General features: G+C 30.9%; 3 protein-coding genes across 3 annotated transcripts; 1 reads left to right on the top strand and 2 right to left on the bottom strand.

Annotated features, from left to right (window-relative positions):
* Window positions 1-14628: 14628 nt before the first annotated feature.
* Window positions 14629-22714, top strand: LOC113383647 (ras-like protein 2). The gene is given in 5 exon segments (XM_026621898.1): window positions 14629-14634; window positions 14677-14764; window positions 19291-19502; window positions 22515-22587; window positions 22590-22714. Coding segments are annotated over 5 exon segments (504 nt in total).
* Window positions 15352-17827, bottom strand: LOC113383291 (ATPase family AAA domain-containing protein 2-like). Its single transcript, XM_026621552.1, has one exon. It carries the CDS (start codon window positions 17823-17825, stop codon window positions 15417-15419), a length of 2409 nt encoding a protein of 802 aa, XP_026477337.1. The 5' UTR covers window positions 17826-17827; the 3' UTR covers window positions 15352-15416.
* On the bottom strand, window positions 17840-19538 carry LOC113383006 (uncharacterized protein DDB_G0283697-like). The gene is made up of 2 exons (XM_026621262.1): window positions 19432-19538; window positions 17840-18949 (listed from the first exon to the last, which is right to left on the bottom strand). Exon 2 carries the CDS (start codon window positions 18782-18784, stop codon window positions 17840-17842), a length of 945 nt encoding a protein of 314 aa, XP_026477047.1. The 5' UTR covers window positions 18785-18949; window positions 19432-19538.
* Window positions 22715-22816: the final 102 nt, after the last annotated feature.

The following is a 22816-nucleotide window of genomic DNA, read 5'->3' as shown; positions in this document are numbered from 1 at the left end:
TTTACTATTTAAGTGTGATCGTCAAATCGTCAACCGTAATTGGTACAAAACAAAACGAAAACTAGTGTTGCATGGCATCGTGCCTTAAGACAAATTGCTGGAACTTTCCGTACCGAAAATTAAGATTTTTAAAAAACGTTTGAATTTTTTTGAAAACTTTAAAAAAAATTTGATTTTTGAAAAATAATTTTTTTTCATATTTTGAATTTTCTTTTAAACTTTGATTTAATCTGAAAATTTTTAACTTTTTGAAAATCGCAAATGAAAATCTTCACGTTTTGAAGGTTTTTGAACATTTTGGCATACCTCAGAAAAAATTTTCGTCCACGTTTTCGGGCGCACGGATCAACCGATTTGAATGGTTAAAAAAACATTCGATTCCTATTGATAGGGAGATGTACTGATTAGTTTTTGGCAAAGACAGGTCCAGCCATTACGGAGATACGGAGCAAAGGGTGCAGAAAATACAAATCGAGTTTTTGAGAGAACGGAGTATCCAATTTGAATGATCTAAAGAACATTCAATTTGTAATTATTGGTAGAAGAGATGATTAGTTTTTGGCAAACGCAGGTCCATTTCAAAGATACAGAGCTAAATCTATAAAAAATGGCAGTTTTTGAGAAAACTTTTTGCTTGTTCTGATGAAATAATTGCTTTTGGAAATAAACCTTGTTTGAAATTTTTTTTCAAAAAACTTTTTTTTGTGTATCGAAAATATTTTCAATTTTATTTTAATTCTGGCTGAAGTTCTAAAGCTTACTTACATACTTTAAATAAATAATTTTAACTTCAATTATAGTTCAGTTTATATAATTTTTATGAATAAATATTAGACAACGCTACAGTATTTATAATAATCTATTTTAAAACATTAATAATCCTCGAACATTTCGTTACGCTGCAGAAAGTTCCAGCAATTTGACTTAAGGCACGATGCCATATAACAATAGGTGTAATTTTAGAAGAAAAACCAAATAGTTCTATCTAATTGATGGCATTTGAATTCCTATCTAATTTGATATACATACTTCACATAAGAAGTCAATCCAGATTTTGTCTTTCTGATATTCTTAAGCTTATTGCAATAATTTCAAAAAGGTCTATTTTCACTTGGAAACATACTCTATTCTTCTAGTGTAAAAAAATTAGTGAAAATATATATTAGTATATATATAACTATATATTGCATGGTATCAGGTTAATTACATGCATATTTTCGGTTTCAAAGCATAAGTTAAGAACAAAAGAAATATAATTTTCGACACTATTCATCTGCATAGCTGAGTAGTAATATAAATTCCGTTATCTCAAAAGCGCTTGTTATATTAAATTAATCGGAGCCAATTTCTAATTTCTTTGTTTTATAGTTTGAAAGAAAAACATTCCCATGACATAGAGGAATTCAATTTCACTTTGATTAGGACGTGAGAAATTGCGTTTGAAGACAATGGAAAGTATTATTAAAAGTAACGAGATTAGAACAGAATTGTAACTACTGTGACTTGAAGAAATATGCATCATAAAAATACTTTGAATCAAATTTACTGAAAATATAAATAATTGTTAGTACATATGAATTGCAACCACGAGGATCCAGTTTAAACCGACTTCGGACAGCTTGATATCAACCAATAGCAAATTTTACTTGAAAATATACACGGAGAAACTTGTTTGTAAGAGAAAATAATCATCCTCAACATCGTCGTCAACGATGCTCTATCAAATTAGCAATAAATTGTTAGTATTCTAATAATAAAAATATATCAAACATAGAAAAACCAAAATATTGGCTTAGTGTCTAAAAAGCGACGTAGTTAAGGAGAAGTTTCATTTGCGGGAGGTGTTGATTTTCGTCTTCCATTCAAAAAAAAACGGCTCAAGTGCATCGAAAGCTACGGAAATGTTGCTCTGAGTGAAACGTCATGCCGTGAGGGCTTTTGTAGCTTCAAAAATGGTGATTTTGATGTTGTCGACCACCCTCGTGAAAGAAGGCCAAAACCTTTAAAAACGCTAAATTGAAGGCCTTGTTCGAAGAGGATTTGTGCCAAACTCAAGAAGATCTTGCTTCAGAATTAGGAGTTACCGATCAAGCCATTTCCAAGTTATTGCATGCGTTGGGAATGATTTCGAAGCAAAAAACTTCGATTCCTTGTGAGTTGAAGCCAAGTCGAGCGTCGTTTTTTCGCCTGTGAACAACTGCACCAGCGGCGAGAAAAGAAGAAGTTCTTCATCACATCGAGACAGGTGATAAAACATGAATACATTACAGCAATCCAAAGAGGAGACAATCTCGGTTCGGCCGAATATTCACTGCGAAGGTTATGCTCTACATATGGTGGGACCAGGTCGGTGTTATTTGTTATGAGCTGTTGAAACCGAGTGAAACCATCACTGGACAACTGTATCAAACTCAATTGATGCAATTTTTTTATAATAAAGTTACATTTTCAGCGAAATAACAGCGAGAACTTAGTTGCGCACCTAATATATCATATATATGTTATGTTTGAAATCAGCGCCCCAAATATACTTAAAAACAGCATTAAAATCGTTTGTACCATTTTCTTTGTTGGCCTGTGTAATTGTTCGTTTGATATGTGTTATTTGTTGTGATATAATTGTTATGGTTTTCACAATATAATTAATATTTGCTCAAAGTCAAATTGGACCTTTACTTTAATTCATCGAATGTAACTTGAAACTTTTCATAAAGCAGGTCAAAGAAGAAAAATACTTAATTCATTTTCCATCTCTCCCTCGCAAAAAATTGAAAATTTTGTATAAGCTCAGTAGTATTATTTACAATTATACACAAAATCCAGAATCCAAAAAGAATCTGAAAAACTTGAAACGTAATTAATAAGTCGAAAGACCAAAAAAGACTCGGATTGGATTATACGATGTTTTCTATAGAAAGTGTATAAAACTTGCAGTTTGATTGTATTGACAAAATATAGACAAACTAATGGGGTTTATTGTTTTTATAATACCTAATTGTATACAGCATTCAAACAACACATCCTTATGCACTTTAAGCATTAATATTTTTGATTCTCTAGAAATGGTTTAGAATATACCTTATTTAGCAAAACAACGTTTGCCGGGTCAGCTAGTTATATATAATAATGGATGAAATTATAGGTTAAGCCATTATTGAATATAAAACTGATTTTAGACATAAACATGAAATTTGTATTACTAATGGCTTGTTGATATTTGTGCATTGTAAACATAATCAGTGGCGTAATTATAGGGTGGCAAGCCTGGCAAAATGCCATGGGCTCCGATCCAAGAGGGCTCCAGCATAAAAGAAATATTTTTAACTTCTAAATTAAATATTTTTAAAATCGAAAATGTAAGTTTTTAAATATCTTTATCATTCAAAGGTTCTTGAACATTTTGGAATACCATAAAAAATTATGTATGCGCGTCTGTGTGTAATATGCGGTTTAAATTTTTTGTCGACGATTTCGAGTACACTGATTAACCGATTTGTATAAATCAAAAATCATTCGATTTCTACTAACAAGGATATGTGCTGTCTAGTTTTTGGAAAATTGCTCAAAAATCTTATTTTCTCAGTTTTCAAAAAAAAAAATCGGTACGGGAAGTTCCAGCAATTTGCCTTTTCGGGCGCACGGATCAACCGATTTGAATGGTTCAAACAACTTTTGATCTCTATTGATAGGGAGTTGTGCTGATTAGTTTTTGGCAAAGGCAGGTTTAGCCGTTACGGAGATCCGGAGCAAAGAGTGCAGAAAATAGAAGTCGAGTTTTTGAGAGAAAGGAGTATCGGATTTGAATGATCCAATAAACATTCAATTTGTAATGATTGAGAGAAGTGGTGATAAGTTTTTGGCAAAGGCAGGTCCAGTCATTTTAAAGATACAGAGCTAAATGTACAAAAATGGCAGTTTTGAGAGAACTAAGCATCTGATTTAAATGATTCAAACAACTTTCTGCTTGTGTTGACAAAATAATTATTTTTGGGAAAAAAATTATTTCAGTATTTTTTAAACAATTTTTTTTGTATATCGAAAACAATCCAGATTTTAATTTTAATTCTGGCCAAAGTCCTAAAGCTCATTTATATACTTTAAATAAATAATTTTAATTCTGAAATTCAGTTTATATAATTCTTTTAAATATTAGACAATACTACAGTATTTATAGTAATCTATATGAAAATATTTAATATTTCTGGAAAATTTCGTTATGGTACGGGAAGTTCCTGCAATTTGCGACACGATGCTATACACCACTAGTTTATACAGTCTTTGTTTAATAAACAATCCAACAAAATCTAAATTTTTGTATGTAATTAATGAAATTATTTATTTCGGAAAAAGTAAGGTTTGTTTGTCGAGCTTTTCGAGCCCAGGTACGAATATTTGTATTTAGCTGTATTATAAAAATCATATTGATCTATCCATATTTTGTTCTTATTTACTCATAAAATACATATTCAGCATTGTAAAAAGGCATATTAATTAGAAGTACAGGTAACCTCCGTATAACACGGTAGTTACGTTCCAGAAAACCAGCGTGTTATGCGAATCCGTGTTATAAGGGACAAAGAACTTATACTAAAAGAGGGGTTACGTTCCAAGAATTTAAAAAAACATGCTACATATCATGATTTTATAATAAATATTGTTACATTTATTCATTTTTTAAAGAAGTAATGTACATTACTTGAATTATATGATTTTTTTCGTGATAATTAACAAGTAAGTGCTATCCAACATTCATTCCAAATCTAAATCATTTTCTTGCAAAATATCCTCATCCTCTGAACAGTTTTCTATACTACATCCAGATCCGTGCATTATTTTTTGCAAAAAAAATTATTTGCGATTACTCGCTTTTAGCAAAATGATATTTATATATTTAACACATGTAAAGTAACCTTTATTAAACTATTAAAGAATTGCTTAAGAATTATTTAATATATTGTTCGGATAATCCCAGATTTTGTTTTTTCGATAAAACGTACGCGCTCTAATAAAATATATCAAATTAGTTATCTTTTGCAGTAGTTTCATCACATTTATAGAGCTCTTGTACGACGATTTTACTAACTTTAGATCAAATAAAGTTTGCTTTTCATAGGATTTACTATATTTCTTACTTTATTAAAACTTTGCTCAATTCTTAAACCGTGTTATGCAAACCCGAAAGTACCGTGTTATGAGGGGGATGGTTTCAACTCTTAAACCGCGTTAGAGCGAATCCGTGTTATAGAAGCACCGTGTTATGTGGAGGTTACCTGTATATAATACTTGAAATCTGTATCTGTCAGATACACTTTGCCCGATTCTGTACACTATGCCATTCACTAGTAGTTATTTTTTAAACTGATTTGCACCAATGTCTTTACATAATTTTTTCAATAATCGATGATTTTGTAAACGTCGATTTTAATCGAGATCGATTATTTTTCTTCTTTGCAATACAATTCAATTGAATTTTTTCAAATTTCGGCTCATTCGATTCAGATAAAATTCGAAAACAAAAAATTAGTTAATCATATTTTCTCAGTATAATGATTTCAAACGCTTATCTTTACGAATATTGCAAGTAAAGTACGTAATTTTAATAAGATAGTAAATTTAGAGCATATTATGCATGACACTTAATAGTCATATAACGCCATAATAATGAATAGAAAATAGGTTTTAGTCAAAAACATGAAAATCACTAACACAATTCGCTTGTTTATGTTTGTGTATTTCTTCTATTGTAATGCCATTACAGTTGCGCTTGTCAAGTAATGTTTACAAAATATTGATACTTAGGATATCGCTTCTAATATCAATCTGTCATATTACGATCTGATTCTAATACGACGCCATTACAGTTGCGCTTGCAACAATTTTACGTTATTTTTAACTATTTAAAAAAATTTCAGAATCACAAGGCATTTATTATATGTATTTAGAAAATCATTATAATTATGTTTATAAATGCCTACCTTTACAGATCTTGCAAGTAGAATGCACAATTATATAATCCTGAACAAGATTATTCACAAACATTTCAAACTCACTTGTCACTGCACTGTTACAAATGGCTGCAAAATTTTGTCCCTGTCCTTCGGGTTCGTACCCAGTGTTGCCACACGACAAATTGAAATTTCAGTGTGTGCAACATGGAGGACGATATGTCTGAAGTTGTCGAGTGTCATATTTTTGAAATTATAGGGTCCGCCAAATAACTTTATTTTTTTTTTACAAACTACTGAATATTTTTTAAAATTTCTTTTTCTATTCGAAAGTACAATTCCTTTCAGTTATAATGAAATTAATTCAGTTAATAATTTAATTCAAAAATGAAGAAAAAAAGCCTCAGCTGACCGTTGAAAAAAAAAATGAAAATGAAAATGAAAAATGTTAGATGGCATACCCTATATATTTTATTCTCAAAGAAACGAATATATATAAGTACTCACCTTTAATATTACCCAAATATAAATGAATCCTTTTCATTTTTATTTTAATTTTATTAGTATTCTAAGCTAATTTTTATTTTTTAATGTTAACAATTTATTAATGAGTTATAATAATGTTTTAAAGTTAATAATTAAATATGAAAAATAATGCAATGAACAAATGAAAATATTTTTTGGAATGAAAATTAAATGTACAACTAGTGATGCATAACATCGTGCCTTAAGGCAAATTGCTGGAATTTCCCGTACCGAAATGACATACTCGTAGAATACTACATGATTTAAAGTATATTATTATAAATTCTGTAACTTTCATTATTCGTGTTTTATAGACAATATATAAGAGCTTATAAATTGGACGATGTTGTTTATATAGGTTTACAGGAAAAGTAAATAAACAAAACTGGATCAAGTGGAATGAAGGAACTTATTTCATATTTTTAAAAATTATGTAAACTGAGTTGCAAAGTTAAAATTATTTATTTTAAGTATATAAAAAAGTTTTAGAATTTCAGCTAGAATTCAAATCAAAATTCGAATTATTTTTTATGTTTAAAAAAATGAAAATTAAAAAAAAAATTTTTTTAATTCTGGGAACATTTTTATTGCCTTTCAAAGCTAATCGTTTTTTTTCACAAGCAAAATGTTGTTTGAATCATTCGACGGAGGCTTTGTTCTTTCAAAAACTGCCATTTTTTACACTTTTAGCTTCTTATCTCTGAAACGGCGGGGCCTATCTGTGCCAAAAACGAATTACCACGTCTTCTCATCATTACAAATTGAATGCTTTTTGAATCATTCAAATCAATTTCCATTTTCTGCACTCTTTGCTTTATTTCTCCAAAAGGGCTGGACCAACTTCTGCCAAAAGCTAATAAGCTTTTTGAATATTTCTAAGAAAAAATAATCCATACATACGCACACATACACACATTTACATATATCCATGTTTTCTAAGGTATTCCAAAATGTTTAAAAACCTCTGAAACGTAAAATATGCAAAAAATTTCATTTTCGATTTTGGATGATTACAATAACTTATCCTACGAAATGTTAAAGAGGTTTAAATGACATTTTGCCAAGGCAAGCTTCATGATCTTCCCAAATTAACAAATAATCGAGTTAATCAATAAGAAATTAATATACTAAATTATGAGCGATTTATAAGTACTCCAAGTTGCTGTAGAGTTTTGATGTTAGAAACTAAAACAAGCAAATTTGTACAAATTTGCTAAACAACAATCTGTCGTACGCCTATAATATTTTATAATGTTTGGTAAACCATGCAAAGTTATATTAAAACGAAAAAAATGTGTAGGTACAACAAATATGTACGAAGAAACTGCTCGGCCAATTTTTACAACTAATCAGTTCGATTACCTCTGATATTTTTCGAATACATTCTAAATTTTCAAAATCGGTTCAGGATATTTGCGAAAACGTGGACGACAAATTTGGCACTTATTCTAATCAACGCGATTCATGTTGTTAGTTTTATATAAAAATTGAAAAAGAAAAACGGCTGTGGCGATCACAAAACTGATCAACGCGATTTATTATCGAGATTCATCGAATTGCTTTTAAGTTTTGAAATCGGTTCAACCGTTTTTGAGAAAAAATCTCCGAAAAATTTAAAATTTTTGCTCACATGCAATTTTTTCTATGTTTGTGTCAATAGATTCAGAGTGACTTGTAGCGTCGAGAAAACACAAAATTAGCAAATCGAATTTTCTGTCGAAAACAAACTTAACAAACCATGTTTATATGTAAATTGCATATATTTGTTTCAAATTGCACAGAAAATTCCATATTGTGCTATGGACTATATTATTACATTAATAATTCTAAATAGCTGTTGTACTAGAATATTTTTTTCAATCTAATTTTATTCAATTGTATATACCATTCAAAAGACATTCATTTTATACTTCGCTCTTAAAAATGAATACAACCATATTTGTTAAAAAATTTATTGATACTTATTAATTTTACATTGTTGGATTTAATAATGTCGACAATAGGTATAATACAGACTTTTCGGTCACTTACATCAATAATCGTAAAATATAAGTATTACGCATAGGCAGTGTTATTATATGACATGGAACGATGGTTACATTAATTAATGACAAAAACTATTCAAAAATATGAATTTTGTCATATCATACATTATACATAATATATAGTTTTCAAATATAATGTGAAATAACACCTAACAAATATGGGTGCGTCCCTTAACAAATTGACTTTTGAGAATTAATTTATCATTCTCACGCATATCGTGTGATTAATTAATTTTTTTCGTATATTTATTTTTACACCATTTGGTGACTTACTCAAGTATTTTGGAACAGAATTATATGGGTACATGCTGTTAAAGCACCTTCAGTACCGAAATCCATACATAATAAAAGTAAGTTAAAATATTAAGAAAACGGAGTGTATTATTATCAAAAAAAGAAAGTTTTTTTCGCATTATGCAAAAAACAGTAATGCTCTTTTTAGGTGTCCATTAATTGTTAAGGATTTTTGGACTTCTCCTCCCCACTTGGAGATACGTGGTGACATTTCAAATCGTGCCCCCCATCCTCTGCCCAACCTTAGGGGGTGTCCATTAATTACGTGAGCGAGTTTTTAAGGATTTTTGGACTCCCCTCCCCCTTGGTGATACATCGTGATATTCAAAATTATCCTCCTCCCCTCTTCCATCAAACATCACGTGTATTTTTAGTTACGTGATAAAACTGTAAAATCTTTGATCTTTGGGTCATTACAAAAAACTTTGCCAAAGGAACTATAGGTCGGAAGTGAATTTCAACCCAGCGAAATTTTAAATTAAGGTTTTACTCCATGTTCAAGTACTAAAAAATCATGTTTACTGCTCTGGGATTTTACTGAAACTTCAAATGGTTTTAGAATTTAAGTTACTAGGATGCACTCTCAACTTAAACCCTCGCAAGGAGAAACCAAGGTTTACTCTTCTAGGATTTTGATAATACTTCGCATGGTCATAAAATTGATATTCAAATAAAACTGTTTAAAATATTATAGACCTATGAAAAGTGGCTTAATTATGAAGGTTAATTAAAGTTTTGAAAAATACACTAAAGTGTAAACGTAAAGTGTTTCATATTAATATGTCTACAAATATGTTCTATGGTAGGTCAGTCAGTTTAAGCACTTGCTTTTATTTTTTGCGCCGAATTTTGCATGTTCAAATTTTGTCAGCGTATAATTTTTTTTTTAGATCATACCAATTCTCAATACATATAATATTTTAGGTGTTCCTTTGACAATCAACTCTCTAATCATACAAATTTTCATTAAATTCTAATACTGGTAAATATGAGATCCTTGTAAAAAACTAATTTTATACCAAGTAAAAACTTTATTGCACCTGGATGAAAATTCACTCCCGAAGTTACGAAAATTCTTCAGCAAAAATCTAGAAATAACTCAAGAATTCTGGCAGCGTATTTTTTTAAATTTAAACCACTTCTCAAAGACCTATAATATTTTGACTATCAACTCTATAATCATACAAATTTTCATTAAATTCTAAGACTGGTAAATATAAGATTCTTGTAAAATACTACTTTTATACGGAGTAAAAACTTTATTGTATCTGGATGAAAATTCATTCCCGAAGTATTCCAAAAATTCTTCAGCAAAGGTTTTGAAATAACCCAAGAAATCGGAATCTCCAAAAACGACCAAAAAATTTGACCCACCCTAATGTTTATGAATATAATATTATAAACTATCATAATGTTATACTCAGAAATATAATTAATACAGTTTCAATTAAAATTAATTATTTGAAATATAATTAATTATAATTTGCAATAAAGCTATTTTAAATTAATATATTAAAGTCAAAAATATCGATGGGTCGAATTTTATTAACGTTCGGGTTGCTGTATTTTTACTGGCTTTTTTTCTTATGGCAAATATATATCTGTAAACACGAAAAGTACGCAAAAATTCTATTTTTTTTTAATTTAAAAATCTTCTTTTAAAAATTTAGTCTTGTAATTAATATAATTACTGAATCAATTATTGTTTTCCAAAGAGTATTTGAACGTTGATAAAATTCGCATAAAATAACTTAATCTAATGATTAATATTTATAAATACATTTTAAATGAGAAGCATTTCATTGATGTTAGTTATATTATTAGTGGTTATAAAGAACATTTGATATTTTATTTTGAAATAAAAGTGAATTAAACTAACTAATAGTGAAATATATAGGACTTAAAATAAAAATGATGTAAGTCAAACATTTGAGATCTTTATTGTTTCAATTTATGATTTGGAAAATTTCATTCAGTTCCATGTCTATTAGGCAGTTTCTAAGTTTGAACTAATATTTATCCAATACAAATTAATTTAGTTTGAATTGTAAATTACAAGACAATATATATATCAGGGTGGTCCTTAATATGGACATTTTCGAATTTCCTTGCTCCCAAGGGCTCGAATGGTTCCAAATTGATAAAAAACAATTCTCTGAGAGTTTTAGCTCTTAATATTGTCTTTTAGATAGTGCGCAATTCAATCAAAGTTTTGTATGGAAATAGCATGGAAAAATTTTGAAAATTTTTCAAAATGTTTTTAAGATATAATTTAGCGAACAAATGAATGCGTTTTATTCAAAAAGCGACGCTCTACAAAACAAATTATAAAAAACCTGTTTTTCAATATTTTAGTTCGTCAATAAAAAATGACACAAGTTTGAAAACACACTTTAAATTCATTTGTCGCTAAGTTATGTTAATTTTTTTTTTTTATTTTCAAATTTTTTACATGCTATTTCCATACGAAGTTTGATTGAATTGCGCACTATCTAAAAGTTAATATTAAGAGCTAAAACTTTCAGAGAATTGTTTTTTATCAATTTGGAACCATTTGAGCCCTCGGGAGCAAGGAAATTCGAAAATGTCCATATTAAGGACCACCCTAATATATATATATATATATATATACATGTATATGTATGTATGAGTGTGTAATGTGTGTATTTTATAACTAAACAAGTATCCATATAGAAAATTTGTAAACTTTCTTGAAATACATATTGTGAATCACAACCATTCTTGAACAATTGGAGGTTTTACTTTAACATGGACATATAACCTGATTATTTATGTATATTTTTATTTGCATACATTCATATATGCAAACCCTTATGCATATTTTTTATATTTATATACAAATGAATATGTATGCTAATACATTATTTATTTATATTTAATAAGTGTTCAAATTGTTATTACATATAAACTTTTATCGATGAAAATATTACTTCAACACTTTTATCCAGCAAATATTACACAAAACATCTGATGCAACTTGTATCCTAAAAGTTGTCCAATAATACTCTTGAATTGCATTAATAAACAATGAAATTATGGTAAAATTAACTAAAAAATATAAGCCTTTAAATACGAATTAAAGCATAAAATTATATTTTAATACATTAGATGCTTAGACATATATGGCAGTCTAAAACATTTCGATTTGATTCATAATTTTACTATTTATTACTAAAATTTTGTTCGAAAATTTATGCCCATTATGAGCCTACAGAAGTACTGTACAATTTTAAAAAAAGAACAATCGCTAAATGACCCATTTTACATTCAATTATCATCCAAAGGTTAAAAACATAGAAAATGATGTTGGAAATGGAGATAGAAAAAAATTAAGTTTTGTTAAATCCGAGTTTTCCCACGTGCTTGATCAAAGGTAATAAATTTGACCCTTGTTTTAATTTTATTAATGTAGTTTTTTCCCAAATGTACATTTAGCTTTTTTTGTATGAAGCGAGTAGAATCTAAAATCAACGTTTTATAGAATGTTTAAAAGTTATGCACACAGCATTATAAATGTAATTCATCTTCCATGAATGACATTGGTTTAAAAAAAACTTTGTTCCTTTGAGGTCTCTGAAACCTCATGATTAGTGAGATTTTATAAGTCAACTTTATTCTTTATGAAAAAATCAACATTTTTCTTTAACTGCTGGTTTTAACCAAACTGGCGATAATGGTTTGCTGTATTTAATTTTCATTAATGACTCCCATAATTATTAATATATAATATTTTTACTCATCAGGAGCAAAGACATTTTCTTCTTAATTTTATTCTGATTCCTCTCGCTCAAAACAAAAAAAAAATATATTTAAATTACAGTACCGATAATAAATAATGTCACAATGACTTCTATGCTTTTTACTTTTATTTTTACGGGGTATCCCAAAACTCAACGTCAAGTCGAAACGAGGTGATAGAATTGACACATTCCACATTGTTTGAAAATTATGAGTTGTTAAGTGCAACCTAAAGCTTTGGTGATAAACGGTTAATATAGTTAATTTTTACCTCCCCGTAGGGTAAGATAAAGTAATCGCAAAAAATAGAAAATAAAAATTTTATATATCTTTACGTTTCAAAGGTTTCTGAACATTTTGGCATACCTTAGAAAATATGGATGTATGTGTGTATGTGTGAATGTTAGTGTATGTTGTGTAGTTGTGTGTGCGGATACAAATTTTCGTCGACGATTTCGGAAACTTTCGATTCGTATTGATAATGAGACGTGCTGATTATTTTGTGGTAAAGGCAGGTCGAGCCATTTCGAAGATACGGGGCGAAAAGTACCAAAAATGGTAATTGATTTTTGAGAGAACGGAGCGATTTGTATGTTTCAAAAAACATTTTATTTGTACTGACCAAATGAAGAACTGATGAAATGTTTGGGTAGCAGGTCCGGCGGTTTTGGAGATCCAATAAAAAATGCCATTTGACGGACAAAAATGATGATTAGACATATGCACATCAAATTAACACATATTTCAATCACAAATTTTGTTCATTATATGGGTTCCGTACCAATGTTTATCTGTTATACAGCGGCGCCCACGCGCTTCGATGTTTCGTTTCTACGCAGCTAACGTATCGCGATTGCTTCCAAAATGTTTCAAAGTATTAAAAAAATCGATTTTTTCAAAAAGGTCAATTATTTTCAAAAATTTTAAAAATACCAAAAAAAAATTTTTTTTACAGTTCTGAAAGCAAATTGATTATTTTCTAAAAATTCAAATGTTTGGTACGTGAAGTTCCAGCAATTTTGTTTTGCTGGAATTTGTTATTGCATTTGTTATTGCTTTTGTTCATTTAAATTTTGGAATCGTCACCATATAAAAAGCATTTCTATGCTTATAGTGAAAAATAATGACACAATTGCTCCAAGTTTTCAAGAATTAAGACTTTTTGTTAAACTATGAATTTAATCTGTCTACTTTGAGATGCCCTCCTTTAAAGAAAATGTACTAAAGTGTGATAGCAAGTTTCATCAAAAGTTGACGCATTTAATAAGTTAAAATACTTGATAGTAAAATGGTAAAATACTTGAGAGGTTCACAATGAAAAATTTTGAGTGAAATGAAAATCTGAAAATAACAAAGTAAAGGCTAACGTATTTCGCTTACATTTAGTTCAAATATTTCGCTCTCGCACATTGATTTTTTCATTATAAATTTATCAAGTATATTATCATTTTAAAAACCTGATTAAAAGCGCCAGCTTTTGATGAAACTTGCCAACACACTTTGATACAATTTTTTAAGAGATGCGTGTCGAAATCGACCGATCTTAAAAATTTTAAATTCAAGTTCAACAAAGAAGTAATTCTTTAAATATTAGGTCAATTGTGGGTCGATTATTTTGGACAGTGGTTTTGGACAATGTTATTCATTAAATGTTATTCGAAAAATTGTCACAACTTCACCAAAGCTTTGGTTGCCCTTAAAAGCTAATAATTTCTAAACAACGTAATATTTCTTTTTGTTTTCTATTTTTGTCGCTTGACGTTGAGTTCTAGGATACTCTAACATATAAAATTTTATATTTTATGATTAACTAAATATTGAAAATCAATCTTATTTTAGACTCCTGAAATTACATTCAAAACACATTGCGTTGTAACTTAAACATCAATGCCACAATCACAATCTCAATAATACAACATTTACCGATTCGTTCTTATTTTTATTTCATCAGAATCAGAAGATCTTAAATATATTACTATATTTGTAGCATGATTAAAATTGTTTTAAGTGAATTGGTTTTGTCTATGTTTTTACCTTTATAGTTTAGTATTTTAAATCCCATGAAAGTGATTTAATAATGTATTAATTTAATTTAATTTTAATTGCAGAGTTATTTTGTGACAGATTATGATCCCACCATTGAAGATTCATACACAAAGCAATGTGTCATAGACGACATCCCAGCTAAATTGGACAGTAAGTGAAACAGGATTTATTATTATATAAAGATTACTTTTTAATTAATAAAAATAATTATATACAAATTATATTAGATTTAAGACATAGGTAACTTAATAATATAGTAAAACTTAATCGTGTACAAAAAACATTTTAATCGTGTTCTCCAAGTTATCTCTATTTTAAATATATCGTATAAAATTGATTTAGCTGAGACATTACTAATATTATAAAACAAATATGATTCATTAAAATGAACACAAAAAGCCTCAATACCTAAAAATTTAATGTAGATAAAAAAGTTACATAATAAATATAAATACTACTAAAAGCTAAATTCAGTATGTAATATTGGAGCACAACAGCAACTTCAACTTTATTTTGAAATTTTTCGTAGTTTCTTACAGTTGATCTTGCAAAATATTTATCCAACTTAATTTCAACATTAAGTATTTTCTGTTCAAGCTTTTAAGCAAGCAATTTGATCACAATGGCTTATTTATTTTTTGCTCAAAAGGTACAAGTGAATTTTAATATTGATTATTCCTTGTGACTCATATTTACTACACAAATCACAATACACTTTTTTTACATATAATCATCTTTGGACATTAAACATTTGTATCTCAAATATAAATAAACACACAATCACAATTTTATAAATCTACCATCACGCATTCTGATGTTTGTCCAAATGTTTTTCAAAAAATTCTAGTTCAGTACTTAAATCTTTGAGAAGATTTTGCCTGTCGGCTTGCTTCAAGTAACCTAATATAGTCTTCAGCAATTGAGTGTAAACTTCTGCTAAGGCTTGAACATCCGAATGTTTTGTTATATTCAAACACTTAGTGTAAAGTTTGTCTAAATGTCCTCGATCAATTATTACTTTCTGAGAGTCCGTTGGTTTAACCTCCGCCAAAAGATCAGATACATCTAAAAAGTCATCAACAATTTCCATAGATATATTGCTATTATTTGATTGTTTACTAGTATTTGCATTTGAAGCATTGGTTTTGTTGTTAGGATCTGTTACTACCACTTTGGCTTCAGCCTCTCTTGCTCCTGCTTCTTGAATTTGATTTCGGATCATTCTGCGCTTAGCAATTTCTTGACATTCATCTTCAAAGTCTGTATCCATTTCTCCTTTTATTTTAGCATATGCATAGTCTTTTAAAGCAACAGCACAATGTCTTATCTTTTTATCAGCACTGGTCTTATTGGGGTTATATTCTAAAGCATTTGCACAGATTAGATCGATGTCTTGGAGAAATTCTTTGGCAGTTGTATATCGATTTAAATCTATTTTTGCTATCATTGTTTCTAAATCCATAGGTTGCTTAATAACATCTAAGTAATCTTTAACCTCATCTAAGTCTACTGGTTTTGCAAACATCCGAAAAGTGCGCTGTTTACTTAAATGATGGGCAATCTCTCTCAAAAATACACGTAACTCAACTAATTTCTCTTCTTCTTGAGATTCAAATTTTGCTAATTCTTCTGGTGTATAAATTCTAGCAGGAGGTGTGGGTGCTCTGGGTAAAACCTCTACTTTTCTTGTTTTTGGCTTCACTTGAGGAGGTTTCAGTGCCAAATTAACAAACAAAGGTTTGAAGAATTCTTCTCGAGACTGTCTCATTGGATGATTAGTCATTGGTAGAACACATCGTAAATGAGCAGGGAATAATGTTTGTATGCGATCATCTAATTCCTCAAGCATCATATTAGCAGTTGCTAATACAAGAACGGGTGAACATTTAGTTATTATCTGAATTTTTTCTGCAAGTATGGCCTTGGTGGCATCGGAAGCATGTTCCCACAGTAAGTCTAAAGAAGGCAAGTAAAGAATACTAGGCGCTCTACGCATGCATTCATCTAGCATGTGCGACACAGTTTGCTCTTGAGATAATGACAAATCATCAGTACCATGTATTGAGCTGACATCTAAATTGTAAACGCTCAAATGTTCCATGTGATGCAATAACGCAGGAGCCAAATAAGATTGGCCGCAACCTTCCGATTGTCCAAGAATCAGCAAACGCGAATGGAATAAAGCATGATCCTGCCTCAGAACCTGAACTTGTTTTGAAGTATCAGGATCCATATACGGAAAGACTTTTCCCAACCTCTCTACGGCGTCTTTCAAAGCTGCATCCAGGAGAGGTAATAAAAATCGCGGTAAACGTCGTCCATATTTATTTCCCTTTCGAGACCCGGCTGGTATTATTTGAGCTTGAGCTCTGAGGAAATCGACATGTTCGACTTTAACTTTCTCGGTGTCAATGGCTAATTTGAATTTTGACTCGTAAATTTGCGGATAAGTTCTTCGCAGGCTTTGAAGCATAGCTTCGGAACACAGCGCTTCAAGATCAGCGCCGCAGTATCCATCTGTTAGGTCTGAGAGCTGAGATATCATATCATCACCAGGTGCCCCATTTTTCCATTTAGATACATGAATCTTCAAAATAGCCTCACGCTGCGATCTTGCAGGTAGGGGAAAGAATAGCTCTCTATCAAATCTGCCGGGTCTTCTTAGCGCTGGATCTAATGATTCTATACGATTTGTAGCTCCGATAATTATGACATCGCCTCTTGCTTCTAAACCATCCATCAGGGTTAGTAATGTCGAAACAATACTTGAATATACTTGATCTTGTTTCGATGTACGCGCGGGACAAAATCCGTCAATTTCGTCGAAAAATATAATAGATGGTCTCATGAGCTGCGCTTGTTCGAATAACAATCTCAGATGTTTTTCGCTCTCTCCAAACCATTTATTTAATAAATCACCGCCTTTGCGTAAAAAGAAGGACACTTTTTGGCCTGTGTTAGCGGAACATTCACCTGCTAGCGCTCTAGCTAGTAAAGTTTTACCAGTTCCCGGTGGACCGTGAAATAGAACGCCTTTAGGCGGCTTTGTGCCAAATTGCGCAAATACTTCTGGATACAACATTGGCAAAATGACCATCTCTCGTAAGCAACGCACATGAGAATCCAAGCCACCAACTTGTTCAAAGCGGAAGCCATCATCACCAATGCTAAGGGGCTGAATATCAGATAATTTAATATGCGAGGTATCCATATCATTCGCCGGTTTTAGTTTATCTTTATGTTTTTGCTGCTGGAGGCAACAACCGGAGGGCGTATATAGGGAGTTTGAGCTCTATCATCTTCTTCATCGTCATCGTCGTCACTGAGATCTCGAATGCGTTGTCGGGTTGCTCTCAAACATCTTCTACGGCGTTTCGGCTCGGGTTCTGCATTTGACCAAATGTCGTATTTATTGTAATCTCTGTGCGAACGATAGCTGCGCAAAGGTTTTCTTTGACGTAATTCATATATCCTGCCACCTCTAACATCGTCGCTTGAACTCTGTCTCTCACCTTCTTCATCTTCCATCTCGTCCTCCAATTGGGGAGAATCTTTACGGCCTGGTTCGGGTGTGGAAGTTCCATTGGGAAATTGAGATCTAGTATCAGCATTATTATTATAAGAAGCACGGGGGTTCGATTGATCAAGTATATCCATAGATGACGCTTTTTTATTTTGAGAAGTTTCGTCTTTTTGTGAAGATTTATTAGGTGAACTTCTAGACCTAGTTCGAATTCCACCACTATTATTTGCATCATTCTGTTCTTGTTCCGATCTTCTTGTGCTATTTCGTTGTTGACGGACATCATTATTATAATGTCTCGATCGGCGCTCGTAACGAGAATTCCTATAATTTACTACTACTTCAACATCATCATCATCATCATCGTCGTCGTCGTCATCCACTTCTTCATCTTCTACTGCTCTTGAAGAATATCGTCTTAATTGGCCAATTTTCGGCGAAATAATATCGCGATAATTGGTATTAGTTCTAGGTCGCAGATTTTTTCTAACTGCTCCATTTACACGCGAATGTTGTTGAACTCTGCGAGAAATACGATCGCTGTTTCGACGCGCGTAATCGGATGAGTCACTCTCAAAATCTAGCACATCCCTGCGGCGCTTTCTAGACCTGCCTAAAGCCCGTTGGTCATCGCTATCTTCCGACATTTTGCCGTCGTCCGCTCCGTCTGCACCTCCTCCACCCCTCCTTGCGCTGCTGAAGCGCAAACTCTTCCTTAGTATACCCAGCTTTGCAATTTACTGACAGTGGATAAAAAAATTATTGCCCAACTATCGATTGTTGAAGGCCGAACTTTCTTCAATATTTCATCCCTGTGATAGACAAGAGAATGAAAAAATATGACACTTTCCTTTTAGAGTAATGTAATATATATAACTGTGTAATACTTCTAGAACTTCATATAGAATTCAGTATAATATTTTCAGTCATTGTCTGCAACTGTCTGTAGATTAATTATCTTGGCTTCGCATCTTAATGATAGTAATGCAGTAACCAACAGAACTATAAACTTATTTCTTGCTTTTATTAAAAAATATAATTTTAGGATAATTTAATAAAACTTTAATCTTCTAACCTCTTGGTATTTTTTATAAAATCGGCATTTGGTATAACAAAATTGTATATAGCTTTAAGATTATTTTTTCTATTTAAGTCCTGGATACTGCCGGTCAAGAAGAATTCAGTGCAATGAGAGAGCAATACATGAGAAGTGGTGAAGGATTTTTGCTCGTGTACGCAGTGACGGATAGGGCTAGTTTCGACGAGATGTACAAATTTCACAGACAAATCTTACGTGTCAAAGACAGAGACGAATTTCCAATGCTGATGGTCGGCAACAAAGCAGATCTCGAGACGTCTCGCGTGGTAAGTCAAGTCGACCCAGCGTATTTTTGAAGAACCTATATAGAAAAAAACAAAAGCATTAAATTTTCTATTATAAAGGTGACAAAAACTATACATCATAATAATTGATCATTTTTGACAATCGTTGTACCGTCTGTACGTTGTAAAAAAAATTGCAGGGACGTAAATCATTAATGGCGTTAATGAAAGACCAAAGAGCAATTTTGAGTCATCACTGACTAATTTATAGAGGTTAATTTAATCGTGGTAAATACCAAGCGATTGCAAATGTTTATATTTTTCCCTCGATATCAAGAGATATTATAAATGCTTTGTTTTTATTCAAAATATTTTTATTTCATCTCATGAAAGAGAATAAATAATGAATAAATACGCTGGTCTTAACCCTTTTAGCTACGAGTGTTTCTTGCAGGATTGACGCTGCTGAACGGAACGGCGAGTTGCTCAGTATAGTCCAGGGGGTATTCTACTGTAGAGTCATGAATTTCGCCCGGTTTTTGAAGCGCTGTATAAAGGAAACAAATAATATTTTTCTATCGATTTTTTTATCATTTGTTTATTGATATTTTATTATTACATAAAAAATTATTAAAAAAAATTAAAATTCACAAAGTTATGAGCAGTCAAAGTGGGGGTTCCCAAAAAAAGAGGGTGTCCTGGCGTACATGATTCCAACCCTCCTGGTGATTTGAAACATAAAAAATAGATGGATTCTTAATTATTATAGATGCCGCTATCGTATGAACCTTGGATAAGTTAAAAAAAAATTTTTTGTTTGAATGGCGGCAGTTTGAAAAAAAATTTTTTTTCCTGTTTTTTTAACATTTCCGAATTTTTTAAAATACTAAATGAAAAGTTATAGTTTTGGGCAAGGTCCATACGATAAAGCGATGTATAGAGAAGATTCTCTCCAAATTTGAAGTAAATCGGTTCATTAGAACTCATCCTTACCGCCAGCTCGAAAAAAGTAGTTCCGAGAAAAACGCGTTCAAAGTTTTGAGACAAGTCGGACCCGAACCGAGGCCACGTCACTAAAACGGCTATAACTCAGGAAATAATAGTAATTTTGAAAAATCCTTTAATGACATATTTTTGAATAACTAAACTGAAAATATGAAAAAAAAATTTTTCGGTTTTTTCAAAATTCTATAGTAGAATTCACCCTTAAGCTTAAATTAGGTAAAAATCTCGGAATTCGAGATCCCCAGCTGTAAGTTTGTAAATACTTATATTGACGCCCTAAAGTTGTCTCAAAACCTACATATGGTAGGGTGTCAATACCATATGTAGGTTTTGAGACAACTTTAGGATGTCAATATACAAGTATTTACTGACTTACAACTGGGTATCTCTAATTCCGAGGTGAACTTGCTATTATGGCTGGATTAGTAGCGCTACTGAACGGATCGAGCAAATCAATATATTTAAATTTCTATCATTATCAATGAAGATGCATTCAAAAATGAAAAATTACACTTTTAATAACTGAACATTATGATAAAAAATACAATTATTAACAGTTTAACTCATAGTAACATTTCTTGAAGCAAAAGTCGATGCACAACATGCCTTCTATAGACGACATCCGTATACACAGGTAGTCATGTGAATGTCGTCTATAGACGACGCTCGTAGCAAAAGGGTTAAGCATAAATTTAATAAACCGTATACATCTCAATTTAATAAACTGTAGCAAATTGAACTAATCATTATACGTCAGGAATTCAAATTCGTCATAAAACATAACTCTTTGACTTTAAACAAATAATATTATTGAACAAAAATACAAACAATTTCACAATAACAGATCGCAGCATGGGATAATATTTAATTTAAATTGCTAGGCGAGCAAATGCATTAATACCGTGGTTTCCAACCTGTGGGACGGGATGCCTCAAAGGTTTGTTACAAAGGGTCGTACAGTTTCCAAAATACTGTTTTCGAATAATAAATGATTATTATTATGTATATTTTTACATATTAATGTATATTAATAAGCAGTCTGATAATTAAATTGTATCAGTCGAAAATTGTAAAATTATATTGTTTATATATTATATTGGAAAAGGTCGTTTTATTGGAAAAGTTTTGTACAAAAATCTATCTCAAAAATTGGATAGAATTATATGTTACCTTGTCATAAGGTCGATGACTGATTTTAATGACTTAAAAGCGGTTTAAATTTCGTTTTGTAGTGACAGTTTGAAATGCTGTGTTTTAAATTGTCATTGTGACATATATAAGCCGAATAATATACTAATATATTTTTCACTATATAACCCTTTCCACTCGGATGCGTTACTCCGGCGGCAAAGTACGTATTGATTCTGCAATTCGCGACTGGTATACCAGCGTAAATATCAGTAAAAAAATTATAGCAAAATTAAATAAGCGATTTTTATACATTTGTTCAGAAATTGAAAAAAAATGTTTATATTTTAACCTAACTTCATAGTATACTCATTTTGATTGTTACAGCATAACTTCCTTTGATGACTTGAATCAAAGTTCTCGCAATTTAAAACCTTAAACAAATTGGGGGCCAATTCTCCGGTAAAATAGACCATAACATAGCGTTGTTATGGCAACGTTATGTTATGCTCCTTACTTAGCACCCTTGGTACTGAAACTGCCAAAATTCTATGTATTTGCTGTGCAATCAGGCGTTTTACACATAAAACTAAACTTCGTGCATGTGTTATAAATGCACATCAGGAAGATGTTACGATAATATTCTTTTTTTGACAATTGTGTGTCTTCTAGGTTGGGCTTTATATCTAAAACGTCTGACTGCACAGCAAATGCATAGCATTATGACAATTTTTAATACCAAGAAAGGAACGTTTCCAGATTTTACCTGAGAACTGGCCGATTTATACTAATTTTCCGGAGAAATTGAATTTTGAATATTATCAAAATATATCTATTTTTTTAACATAATAATAAATACCTATATAATTTAGTACACATGGGTTGCAAAAATCGAAAAGTTATTGATTTTTTTTCCTCCAGGTGTCTGTAGAAGAAGCGCAAAATCTGTCAAGACAATTAAAAATACCTTACATCGAATGTAGCGCTAAATTGAGATGAATGTTGACCAATCCTTCCATGAACTAGTTAGAATTGTCAGAAGATTTCAATTATCAGAAAGACAGATACCAATTAAATCCAATTATAAGGATAAAAATAAGAAAAAATGCTGCATCTTGTAAACTAGTTAATAACAATACTTATATGAATAAGCATGGATCATATTCAATACGACCATATTTTTGTAAGTATTTTTGGAGACAAAATATAACATTTTTGAGTTG

This window comes from Ctenocephalides felis, unplaced genomic scaffold (assembly GCF_003426905.1).
Source record: "Ctenocephalides felis isolate EL2017-DRISC unplaced genomic scaffold, ASM342690v1 CF-g0.4_SCAFFOLD_03570, whole genome shotgun sequence".
In the NCBI taxonomy this organism is placed as follows: Eukaryota; Metazoa; Arthropoda; class Insecta; order Siphonaptera; family Pulicidae; genus Ctenocephalides; species Ctenocephalides felis.
The sequence above is the reverse complement of the archived record's forward strand: the minus strand, read 5'-3'. Positions and strand labels throughout refer to the sequence as shown.

Excerpts from the sequence above, each read along its gene's own strand:
- LOC113383291 (XM_026621552.1), bottom strand. The coding sequence starts at position 17,825 with ATGGATACCTCGCATATTAAATTATCTGATATTCAGCCCCTTAGCATT.
- LOC113383006 (XM_026621262.1), bottom strand. The coding sequence starts at position 18,784 with ATGTCGGAAGATAGCGATGACCAACGGGCTTTAGGCAGGTCTAGAAAG.